Consider the following 12,310-nt stretch of genomic DNA (forward strand, 5'->3'; position numbering starts at 1 on the left):
AACTCGTTTCCCGCTTTTTTTACTTTCTAATTCCGTTTTCTCGGCCTCCTCCAAGGCTTTGTTCTCCTGGTTCTCCGCCCGCTCTTTCTTCTCCTTCAACATGAGTGCCTGCCTACGAAGTTCACGTGCATAGTCGTCAGGCAGATTCTTCGCGGCTTGGGACGGTGTGCTCAAAAATGACTTAGCCCACTTCTTTTGCTCATCAGAAAATACTGGCTTGGGCTCGGGCTCTCTTTTCTTCTTGCAGTCCGCCTTCCATTTCTCATGATCAGCAGCCGCCCTCGCGGCAGTTTCCTCGGCACTACGTTCCCAAGGCCTTGTGGGGAGAGGCTTCAGTGATGGCTCCGGTACCTTTGTGGTCTTAGGTACATAAGGGTCCGGGTTAATAATCCAGGACTGCTTCTGCTTCTTTGCCGGAGGTGGATTGGGGGGTGGCGTCTGATCACCCGCCGGACGAGGACTGGGGGGCGGCGTCTGATCACCCGCCGGACGTTGTGGACTGGGGGGCGTCGGCTGACGTGACGGAGGTGTAGGTGTCGATTGCAGAGCGGACTTCTAGGACTTTCCAATATTCTAGCTCCCAGAATATAGATTTCTTCTTCCACATGGCTGCGTGCCCGTCAGCTCCCTTCGGAACTGATTGTCCGCCAGGACCCTTTCCAAAGATGACTTTCAAATCCTTGACCATATCAAATACCTCAGCACCAGTGCGTTCCGCAGGCTTCGGCCGGTGATCTGCCTTGCCGTTGTAATGCTTGCCTTTCTTTCTTACTGGATGAATTTTCGGAAGAAATCGACGATGCCCAAGGTACACGTTCTTCTTACAATTTGGCAAATGTACACTTTCAGTCTCATGTAAGCAGTGCGTGCATGCATTGTATCCCTTATTTGACAGTCCCGAAAGGTTACTAAGAGCAGGCCAATCGTTGATGGTTACGAAAAGCAACGCTCGTAGGTCAAATTCCTCTTCTTTGTGCTCATCCCACACACGGACACCAGGTCTGCCCCACAGCTGTAAAAGTTCATCAACTAATGGCCTTAGGTACACATCGATGTCGTTGCCGGGTTGCTTCGGACCTTGGATGAGCACTGGCATCATAATGAACTTCCGCTTCATGCACAACCAAGGAGGAAGGTTGTAGATGCATAGAGTCACGGGCCAGGTGCTATGGCTGGAGCTCTGCTCGCCAAAAGGATTCATGCCATCTGTACTTAGACCAAATCTTATGTTCCTTGCGTCAGCTGCAAAATCTTTGAACTCTCTGTCGATCTTTCTCCATTGCGTTCCATCTGCGGTGTGTCTCAACTCCCCGTCCGACTTACGGTCCTCTTTGTGCCATCGCAACAACTTGGCATGCTCTTTGTTCCTGAACAAACGTTTCAACCGTGGTATTATAGGAGCATACCACATCACCTTGGCGGGAACCCTCTTCCTGGGTTTCTCGCCCTCAACATCGTCACCAGGGTCATCGCCTCTGATCTTATAACGCAATGCAGTGCATACCGGGCATTCATTCAAATTCTCGTATTCACTGCGGTAGAGGATGCAGTCGTTGATGCATGCATGTATCTTCAGAACCTCTAAACCTAGAGGGCATACAACCTTCTTTGCTTCGTACGTACTGGCGGGCAACTCGTTATTCTTTGGAAACATATTCTTCAACATTTTCAGCAAGTTTTCAAATGCCGAGTCAGCTACACCTGCCTGTGCCTTCCATTTCAGCAAATCCAGTGTGCAGCCCAGCTTTTTCAGACCATCATTGCATCCGGGGTACAACGACTTTCTGTGATCCTCTAACATGCGATCCAAATTCTCCCTCTCCTTTTCAGTTTCGCAGCGTCTCCGTGCATCAGCAATGGTCCGACCAAGATCATCAACGGTCTCATCACGTGCCTCTTCTTCACCTTCACCTTCCCCTTCACCTTCCCCTTCACCTTCAGCATCCTCCATGAAAGTATCACCGAAATGAGCAAGATAGCTTTCATCCATGAAATCATCCCCTTCTTCATCTTCTTCCATTATAACCCCTCTTTCTCCATGCTTGGTCCAACAATTATAGCTTGGCATGAAACCGTGCTGAAGCAGGTGCAGGTGAACTTCTCTTGAGGAAGAGTAACCCTTCTGATTCTTACAGTCAACACATGGACAAATAACAAAACCCTTCTGCTTGTTCGCATTAGCCACTACGAGGAAATCTTTCAAACCCGTAGTGAACTCGCGGGAGAGTCGGTTACCGTACATCCATTGCCGATTCATCTGCATTATTATAATATAAAATATATAATTAACCATCATGCATTTGTTAAACTAACTAGCTATAAACAATAGAAATTAAACAATGAACAACACACATGCATATATATTTTATCAATGACACACATGCATGAAAGGTTCAAGTTGCTAACCGCGATCGAGGAGGAAAAAATAAATGAGGAACCTCAAGTGTGGCTCCAACACTTCATATCATGTTTGTTTCACGCTCTTGGGGCATTTCATCAAACACCTTGTGTGCATAAGAGGAACCAAAAGCAAACCTACACCCCCTTGTGAAGCTTGTGAAGAGAAGTGGCACCAAATGGCTAAGTGAGTGTGCTGAACTGGTATCTATAGGGGAGGAGATTTAGTCGCGGTTGGCATGGCAAACCGCGACTAAAGGCCTTTGGGCACCTTTAGTCGCGGTTGGCCTGGCCAACCGCGACTAAAGCCCCTCACGTGCACCAGCTGGCCACCGAGCGCCCTGGCCCAGGCCTTTGGTCGCGGTTCGTCTGCCGAACCGCGACTAAAGAAATCATTAGTCGCGGTTCCTACAGTGTCGCGACTTATGGGGCTGGACGGAAGCCTCTTTTTCTACCAGTGTTCAACACATTTTTACCTCCGCCCCTCATCAACGAGTTGACATGCTTGCGCCTCGAGGCAAAGAGGAGAATGACACAAAACATCAAAAAAAAATCTTCCGTGGCTGGTTTAGTTATTAGCCAGGAAAGACTTGTCCAACTCTACGAACATACAAAACCAGATGATACCCTACTAGGAAGAGCAACTTTGTGTCTCACAATTTAGCTAGATTTTCTTTAACTCTTTATGGTGGTCGGCATGTTTGGCTTGGCTCTCCGTAGGAAAATGGAGTGATGTTTATCTCAACAAAGTAAATATGATAATTTACTTGATTCTCATAAAAACGGTAATGTTAACTTGTTGATGTTTCCTCGAAGGGAGGTCCAGTGAACGCCCGCAAAGCCGTTTGATCATGATCAAATGATGGTGATTTTCATGAAAAATGTCATAAAATTAAAATTGACAACCTCTATGACTTAACCTGTCACACCTCTACTTCATATGTTTCTTTTTACTCCACATATAAGATTTGTCTTGACTTAAACTTCGTAAAGTTTGACTAAGTTTGACCAAATCAATGTCATTTGATGCATCGTTGAAATATTTTCCATATTATATATATATTTTTTATAGTAGAAGTTTATATTTTGTAATTTGTAATATAAGTTTGGTCAAACTTTGTTAAGTTTAACTTAAGATATATCTTATATACGGGCTAAAAAGAAACAGAGGGTGTACAACTAAAATTGTCATCCAAATCGTTCGTAAATGCCATCTCTCTCTTGTTCGCCGACTATTATTAGGGTCCTACAAAAATGATACACCACTCGTGGTCACAAAAAAAATGATACCCGCATGCAATGCTACAGAATGATTGTTCCGCTTGATGGAAAGAACAACTCATGGAGATTTCACGCCCATCCATGCTTCGGGCCATATGATCGGCTTGAAGGAAGGTAATACATAAGGAAATTTTATCAAAGCCATGTAATGATTTTTGGTTTTGTGAAACGACTTCAGTGTGAGCTCTAGATTATCACACCGGTGAAGCTGCACGAATAAATGAGGAGGTTCGACATGGTATTGAGGGGGGGGGGGGGGCGGGAGTCGACGACGAGGAGCGACAAAGAAAACAACCGGTTGATGGGCATATTTTGGCTTTTATTGTGGTGCCTTTGTGGTAGGGAGCAATCAATTGGACAAGACTTAGGGGAGCCAATGGGCCTAGAATCGGAATCAGTGGCGGAGCTACGGCGGGGCAAAACCAGGCCATGGCCCGCCCAGCTCAACGGGAATTTAGTGAAGATTTGTGATGAATTTGGGATTTAAGGGCAAAATGTCATATGTATAATATACTATTTTTTATGCTGGTCCTTTTTGACCCGCCCAAAGATGTGGTTTTAGCTCCGCTATTGCTCGGACTCACCCCACTCGTGAAACAAAACTCATATGGCCTAACGTGGATGTATTGTATTTTTCTTGTAGAAAAAACATCAATCTATTGCATCAACTGTCAAGGCAGTACAAAAAATACCATAAGTAAAAAAACTGCATCCAGATCCGCAGACCACCTAGCAACAACTACAAGCATTAGAGCGAACGGAAGGTGTATCATCGTCATCGCCGCTCCATCATCACACTCGGGCAAACCTTATTATAATATACAGTTAAGAAGTCGTCGTGCTAAGCATATATTCGGAAGATATAACCTCAAAACACACGAACACATACGAACAAAGGCTGAATCCAAGTGGATCCACCGTAGACAAATGTCGATTGATTCTCGCAAGATCCGTTGGAGACAAATCACCACACGCCCTCTGATGATATTAGACTCACCACCAGAACGGGAGCTAAACGGGGAGCACCTTGTTACAATTTCAGGGAGTCGTCGATGTCTCGTCTTCCTTAATAGGACACAAAACCCTAGACGAACACACAAAAAAACACCTAAAAATGAAGTAGGAGCCCTCCCGCTCGCAAGGGCCGAGATCCACCGCGCCTCCATGGCCTAAGGCCACAAAAGACGAAGTCGGTCTTTAGCGCTGTAGGCAGGAGGCGTGGACTCCTAATCGCCCTCGCGCGAGCGGGCATGAGACTATTTTGGATGTATTGTACTTTCTAAGCTTGCGAGGAATTTTCTTTTTATAGAAACACAATACACACATAGACATTCGCAACATTTCATACGCTCATTCTTGTGGATATACGAACACACGTTATATTACTATGATGCCCACAAGAGGGTTGAGTCGCCAAGTCTTGAGATTGTTGGAGTCTCCATAAGCATTTCATAGTCAATGACCGCAATATAGGCACATAGCAACCCAATAATAGAGTCATAAAGCTTGAAATAAATCAGGGAAATATACAACAGCAGACACTAAGTATAAGACTTGAACCTTGATTGATTGATTTCAACAACAAAAAACTAACCGTTTAAAATGTGTTTAGCTTGTTGTAAGTCATTACCTATCATAGAATTGTTGCATAGAATAGTAGTGAACGAACAATCATGTAGCCGTGTAGGGGAGCTACATGATGGGCATCTTCAACTGGAGGGAGAGGCGCCAGTTGTTGGGCGGTTTTCTTTTTTTTTTCTCTTTTGGCGGGGGATTTGCAGTTTTACTCTTTTCTATCTTTTTTCCTGAAAACACACTATTTTACTTTTTTATAATTCTTATATTTTAATATACAAACTTTAAATTCGTAAATATTTCTTTACAAATATGAAATTTCAAGAAAATGAGCATTGTAAATAATTTTTAAAATTTTATTAATATTGTAAAAAAATGTAGTCCCTTCGTTTCATAATATATAAGCATTTTTAACATTATACCAGAACAAAATATGCTCTTATATTATTGAGCAATTGACAATTAACTGTCATTTTTTGGGGCCGCAGTCCCATGGAGCTATCAAGTTAAAAAAAATGACTGAAAACTACCACGCTTTTAGTAATTTGTCCCTAAAACTATCATTTTTAGTTGATGAACGTTTTGGAGGATTTTTTAAACAGCTGAAAGAAAGGCATTTCTGAGAGTACTCGAGAGTACTTCTTCCTTATTGCGAAGGAGCAACAGGCCTTTCTTTCAGCTGCTTAGCTAGGAATGAATGAACGGGAGAAGGTTTTATCCTATGCACGCAATGAACAATGCCGTTCAGTCCATGATACAACATTTTGCATCTCCGGCGTACCAACTAATTAAACGCCTAGAGCAGCACGATGGCAATGTGGATTGCCAATCAGTAGTGGAGCGAGAACAAGTAGGTATTCGACAAGGGTACAAAATTATGCGAAACTGACTTTGGGAGGTACTGGGCCAAGCAAGATTTACTGAACGAAAAGCAAATCAAAAAGATCACCATGTGGAAAGTTATGAACATATGGCACTGACAAATTAAGATCTGCGTGGAGACGCACACGGAATATAAACAGGTTTCGAGCGAAGAGAACCAATGGCCTACTGGTATTTGGACACAACAAGATTTGCAGTAAATATTCAAGCAATGAGTTGCTAGATCTGCAGGAGACACCCTGCTGATCAACAGCGAACAAGTAAAATACAGGACAGACGGAACGCAATTGCATCACAGAATTTGCATCAGGCTAAATGCAGAAGGACAAAACACCATCGTCATTAGCAATAATTCATAGTTTTGGATCTGCAGGAGTACAATTTTTGTCAACTCTGGATTCATATAACTCGGCAAACACAGTATTTGCCCATCAGAAATTCAGAACACGTAAGCAAACATTAAACAGCCAACTCTACGGCCGCTACTACAACGCATATTACTACTAAGCATAGAAGGCATAGAATCCAGATCTACTACAGCTTTCTCCTCTCAAGCAATTTCTTGACCGCGAGCCATGGCATGTGCGCCACGGCCGGCCAGCCAGCACCGGCGCCGCGGCTCTTCAGCCGCCGAAGCCGTAGAGGGTGCGGCCCTGGCGCTTGAGCGCGTACACGACGTCCATGGCGGTGACGGTCTTGCGGCGGGCGTGCTCGGTGTAGGTGACGGCGTCGCGGATGACGTTCTCGAGGAAGATCTTGAGCACGCCGCGGGTCTCCTCGTAGATGAGCCCCGAGATGCGCTTCACGCCGCCCCTCCGGGCCAGCCTCCGGATCGCCGGCTTGGTGATGCCCTGGATGTTGTCGCGCAGGACCTTGCGGTGGCGCTTCGCGCCGCCCTTGCCGAGCCCCTTGCCGCCCTTGCCGCGACCCGACATGGCTGCTGCTTGGAAGAGAGGGGGGAGAATTTGGGGATTTTGGAGCGGGGCTTGGTGGCTGGAAGCGATGAGTGAGATGAGATTGGGGGAGCGGCCGTATATAAAGGGCGGGCGAGAGCTGTGAGCCTGTGAAAGCGGCTGGAGCCGTTCGATGGACAGGAGATGGACGGCTGTGGCCGCTTTTCCCCACGATGTCGCGGATCAGTGGTGTGGACTGGGAGCGGATCGGTGACGTGGCCCGGGGGTCCCCAAATTTCGTAATTCTGCGCGCCCGGTTTGCACGATGGGACGAAAAAGTAGCGGGATTGGAGAACGCTGAAGCGCTGGTGCTCTATGGCTGGTGGGGACATCGGAGAAAATATGGTGAGGTATATATACCAATTTAATATAGTTCCTCTGTTCCTAAATATATTTTTTTAGGGAGAACTAGACTAGTTTTTTTCAACAACAAGTATTTTGTGGTATGAAAGAAGTAATTTCATATTGGTGGTATGGTGAAAATCTGAGTTTAATACAACATCACACTTCTTCATACTGTTGGTTTACTGGAGTATTTCAAAAGAAAGTAAAACTTACAAAGATTATAATTGTGCTTGGTTATATCAAAGTGCTAACATGCAATGGAGTTTCGGAAACTCCACGACCTATACTTGTTGATTCTATTTTGAAACAATATGATTATTAAAAAAAATGTTGTAAATGTTAGAAATAAATTAATTAGATTAATTAAAGGGTTAATCCCCGCTATGACGGTTGCTACTAGTAGCAACTGCCTCTTTGTAACTGCCTTGTATCAGGGGTATATATACTCTCAATCCATCAATGAAAGCAACGGTTCATCATTTTTATCCTCTCTCTCGTTTTTACATTCCACACGTTATCAGCACTCGCTCTGCCGAGAGCGACAGAGAGCCAAGAGAAAGGTGAGAATGGCAAGGAGAGATTTGTCCTCGCTTGCTTTTGCTTTCGCACGTTTCCTGCAGAAAGAAGACAGCCGCTTCACTCGCACGCAGCGCCACCGCATTGCACGTCGCCGTCACGGCCTTGGTGCAAGGAATGGCCCTCGCCGCCGTTCCTTCACCAGGAACCACCGCCAGAACCGGAGTGGCCCTCATCGCCGCTTCTTCGCCGGGAACCACCGCCAGAACCGCCGCCGTGGGTATGCACGTCGAGGCAACCAGCCACTTCGTGGGCGTGCACCAACGGTGCACCAGGCTGGATCCTCGACTCCGGCCACCGCTCCACTGCAACAGGCTGGGCCTTCGGCTCCGGCCACTTCACCATCTGTTTTCAACATACCTCCCATGGATTGGCTTCTTGCAGGGCCATCAGCGTCGTTCCTCGAAGAAGATGAGATGTTCCCATGTGAACTTGCGTCGCCGCCTCTTCCTCCGTACTGCATGCAGCACGGATTCGGGCCATGCCCTGCGCGCACGGACGGCCACGTCCCGGACCTGCCATCCCCGACGCCGGCAGCGGCAGCACACACCGGCCCCATCCCGGATCTGCCATCTCTGACACCGGATCGAGAGGAACGAGGCGGTTATCCCACCATCCCCATCTTGAATGTCCAAATAAAGGTTGAAGAAGAGGGGATGGAGGCCATGGGCTCGTCGTCGTCGCTCCGCCCTCCATCACCGACGACACCTCCTCCTCCTCCTCCGGCTCCGCCCCTTCCGCCGACGCCACCGTCGGAAGCTCGCCGGATCCTGCGCCAGTTCGCCGCTGCTATGGCGCAGAACCGGTCGGCTCTTCGTGGCGCGTGGTCGTCGGACGCCCTGGGCTTCACCAGCGCCCCGGAGGCAAGCAGCAGCGGAGGTAGCCGGGCTTCGCAGCGGGGCCTGCCCCGTTTCCTTTGAAGACGGCGCGACGGGGCAGGGGAGACCGACGAGGAGACAGGCGCAGGAGAGGTGGTGTGATCCAGATCGAAACAAAGAAGGGGATTTGGGAGTGGCTGTGACGTGAGGAAACTCTCGTGCTCTCCTTATCCTTTCTCTCTGTCGATGCATGGACCAGGCCAAGTCTCCTCGCTCGTCATCTAAATAGGCCTAGAGGCCAAGTCTCCCCGCTACTTATCTAAATAGGCCTACAGGCCAAGTCTCCCGCTCCTCACCTAAATTAGTCTACAAGCCAATCTATCTAATAAATGTTGCTGGTGCTGTGGCGTTTTCAACAGAGAATGCCTATAGTATTATTTATATTACATAGCAGCCAGTCCTGTTCATTTGAGAGTGCTATTTTATTGTACTAAAAACATCTGTTTATTATATTCAGTCTATATTGTACTGTAAGTTTGTATAATTAGACCAAGTATTGTATAATAAAATAAAGTCTCAGACTATGTGTACATATTCTATATGATTGCCTCAACATTTTCCATTTTTGTAGAATATGTAGTTTTCAAGTACAACATTTTTTTTACAATTCAAATTTTTGGGATCACAAGGTAGATGAGGCATCTACTGCATTTTGCAGATTATCCTCATCGCTGAAAGATCTACATTTTGCCTTCGTTATTTTGGCAAAATGACTATCTTCGAGTGCTCTCCCGAATATGCGAATTAATGTGACTACCTCGAATCTTTACAAATCACAAGGTAATTGTGTGATCTACTGCATAATTTGCAGATTATCCACTCTTGCTGAGAGGTCTACATCTAGTCTTTTGACAAGATGACTACCTTCAAAGTGTTTTTGTAAAATAAAGTATGACACAAGGTAATGGACTACAAACATCTACTGGTCAAAACCAGACTATGTTCTCCACTACTGTGAGATCTACACCGCAATGGTGACTATCTTCAACGTGTCATCTACATAAAATGAGGTCTACACATATAAGTATAAAGCATCAACTATACTTGCAAAATTTGCTTCATCAAAGCATTTGTTGTTACTTATATTTTACCCTCATAGTAAAACTAAATTATGCATGAAAATACCATGCAGGAAATGGCTGGTGTCGTGCATCGTGAATTTCATGAACTTGAACTAGATGGTAGTAACTATTTACCATGGGCTATGGATGCAAAGATAGCCCTCGAAAGCCGTAAACTCGGTTTCACTATCACCACACCCGTTGAAGGCGCCGGAGAAATCCCCACGGCAGCCAAATATACAGCTTTAAGTTTCTTAAGGCACCATCTCCATTCAGACTTAAAGTCGGAATATTTGATGGAAGAAGATCCACTAGTTTTGTGGAACTCTCTCAATGAGAGATATGACCAGCAAAGAGCATTCATGCTGCCAGAAGCACAGAGAGAATGGTCCCTCATAAGGTTCCAAGACTTCAAATCTGTGGCAGCATATAACTCTGCAGTTCACAAGGTTAACTCAAAACTTCGGTTTTGCAATCAAGCAATTTCTGAAGAAGATCTTATTGAGAAGACCTTGTGCACTTTCCACCCCTCAATGAGAGTACTACAACAACAGTACCGTCAACAAAAATACAAAAAGTATTCTGAGCTCATATACACTTTACTTCAAGCTGAGAAACATGATGAACTTCTCATGAAGAATCATCAGACACGCCCAACGGGCTCAATGGCACTCCCTGAAGCACATGCTAACACTCAGTTTACTAAAAAGTATGGGGGCAACAAAAAGAATTTCAAGAAATTCAATGGAAAGTGGAAAAGGAACAACAAGCAGAAAAGCTTTGGTCAATCTAAAGGTAAAGGTCACTTCAAGAAAAATGACCGAAACACCAACTCCGAGATTTGTGAAAGGTGTGGATGTACTAACCATCGTACTAACAAATGCCGAACTCCCAAGCATCTAGCGGATTTATACATCAAATCCACTGGGAAAGGCAAACAAGTTCATGGAAAAGCCGAAGCTCACTTCAACGCCTTACAACAAGAAGAAAACCTTGAAGCTAGCACTTCTCAAAGCGCTCCTAAGGAAACAAGGCACAAGGATGAAGATCTTCTTGATGTTGGCAACATGATGGTGGAATACACCCAAGACGCATATGGAGATCTTATATAATCTCCACATCACTCATTTGATGTTATCAGCTATTTTATTGTAATAATGGATGTTATAATTTGTATAACTCTAAGTAGAATAAAAGTCCTACGGACCAATCGTATTATGTAATTCAAACATAATGTCATATTTATACTTGTAATTGTAATATGAATACTTTGTATATATATATTTATATGTGAGTAATATGAATAAAGTTTCATCCTAAAATATTCTTTTACTCTATATAGATTTTACGGGAAAATAATCCTGAAACCCTTCAACTGGATCCAGAACCAAAGACCGTCAGGGAGTGCTTCAAGCGTCCTGATTGGCCTAAATGGAAGGAAGCAATTGAGGCAGAACTGCGCTCGCTCAACAAAAGAGAGGTATTTTCCTCAGTAATACCTACTCCTCACAATGTTTTCCCTGTTGGAGCAAAATGGGTTTTTGTTCGAAAAAGGAATGAATACAATGAGGTGGTGAGATACAAAGCGAGGCTTGTAGCACAAGGGTTCACGCAGAGACCCGGCATCGATTACGATGATACATACTCTCCTGTAATGAGTGGAATAACGTTTCGATACTTAATATCTTTGGCGGTACAAATGAATTTATCTATGCAGTTGATGGATGTAGTGACAGCATACTTATATGGGTCACTCAAATCGGATATATATATATGAAAGTCCCTGAAGGACTTAAAATGCCGAATCCAAAAGCAAATCGCAACGCATATTGTGTAAAATTACAAAAGTCACTATATGGCTTAAAACAGTCGGGTAGAATGTGGTATAACCGGCTGAGTGAGTTCCTTATTAAAAAAGGCTACTCAAATAATGATGATTGCCCTTGTGTATTTATAAAGAAATCCTCAAATGGATTTTGCATCATCTCAGTGTACGTTGATGACCTCAATATTATTGGGAGTACACCTGATATAGAAGAAGCACGCAATCATCTAATGGCGGAATTTGAGATGAAAGATTTGGGAAAGACCAAATTCTGCTTAGGCTTACAGCTTGAGCATCTTCCCTCAGGAATTTTAGTATACCAACCTGCATACATTCAAAAGGTTTTGGAAAAATTTAATATGGATAAATCATATCCAACCAAAACACCCATGGTTGTCAGATCCCTTGACATGAATAAAGATCCTTTTAGACCTCGGGATGATGACGAAGAGATATTAGGACCTGAGTTCCCGTATCTCAGTGCCATTGGTGCGCTAATGTACCTTGCAAATTGCACCAGGCCTGATATTGCATTTG

General features: G+C 44.7%; 1 protein-coding gene across 1 annotated transcript; it reads right to left on the minus strand.

Annotated features, from left to right (window-relative positions):
• Positions 1-6,474: 6,474 nt before the first annotated feature.
• On the minus strand, positions 6,475-7,148 carry LOC123445002 (histone H4). Its single transcript, XM_045121914.1, has one exon. It carries the CDS (start codon positions 7,068-7,070, stop codon positions 6,759-6,761), a length of 312 nt encoding a protein of 103 aa, XP_044977849.1. The 5' UTR covers positions 7,071-7,148; the 3' UTR covers positions 6,475-6,758.
• Between the last annotated feature and the right edge of the window lie 5,162 nt (positions 7,149-12,310).

The sequence above is a fragment of the Hordeum vulgare genome, chromosome 3H, assembly GCF_904849725.1.
Source record: "Hordeum vulgare subsp. vulgare chromosome 3H, MorexV3_pseudomolecules_assembly, whole genome shotgun sequence".
Lineage (NCBI taxonomy): Eukaryota > Viridiplantae > Streptophyta > Magnoliopsida > Poales > Poaceae > Hordeum > Hordeum vulgare.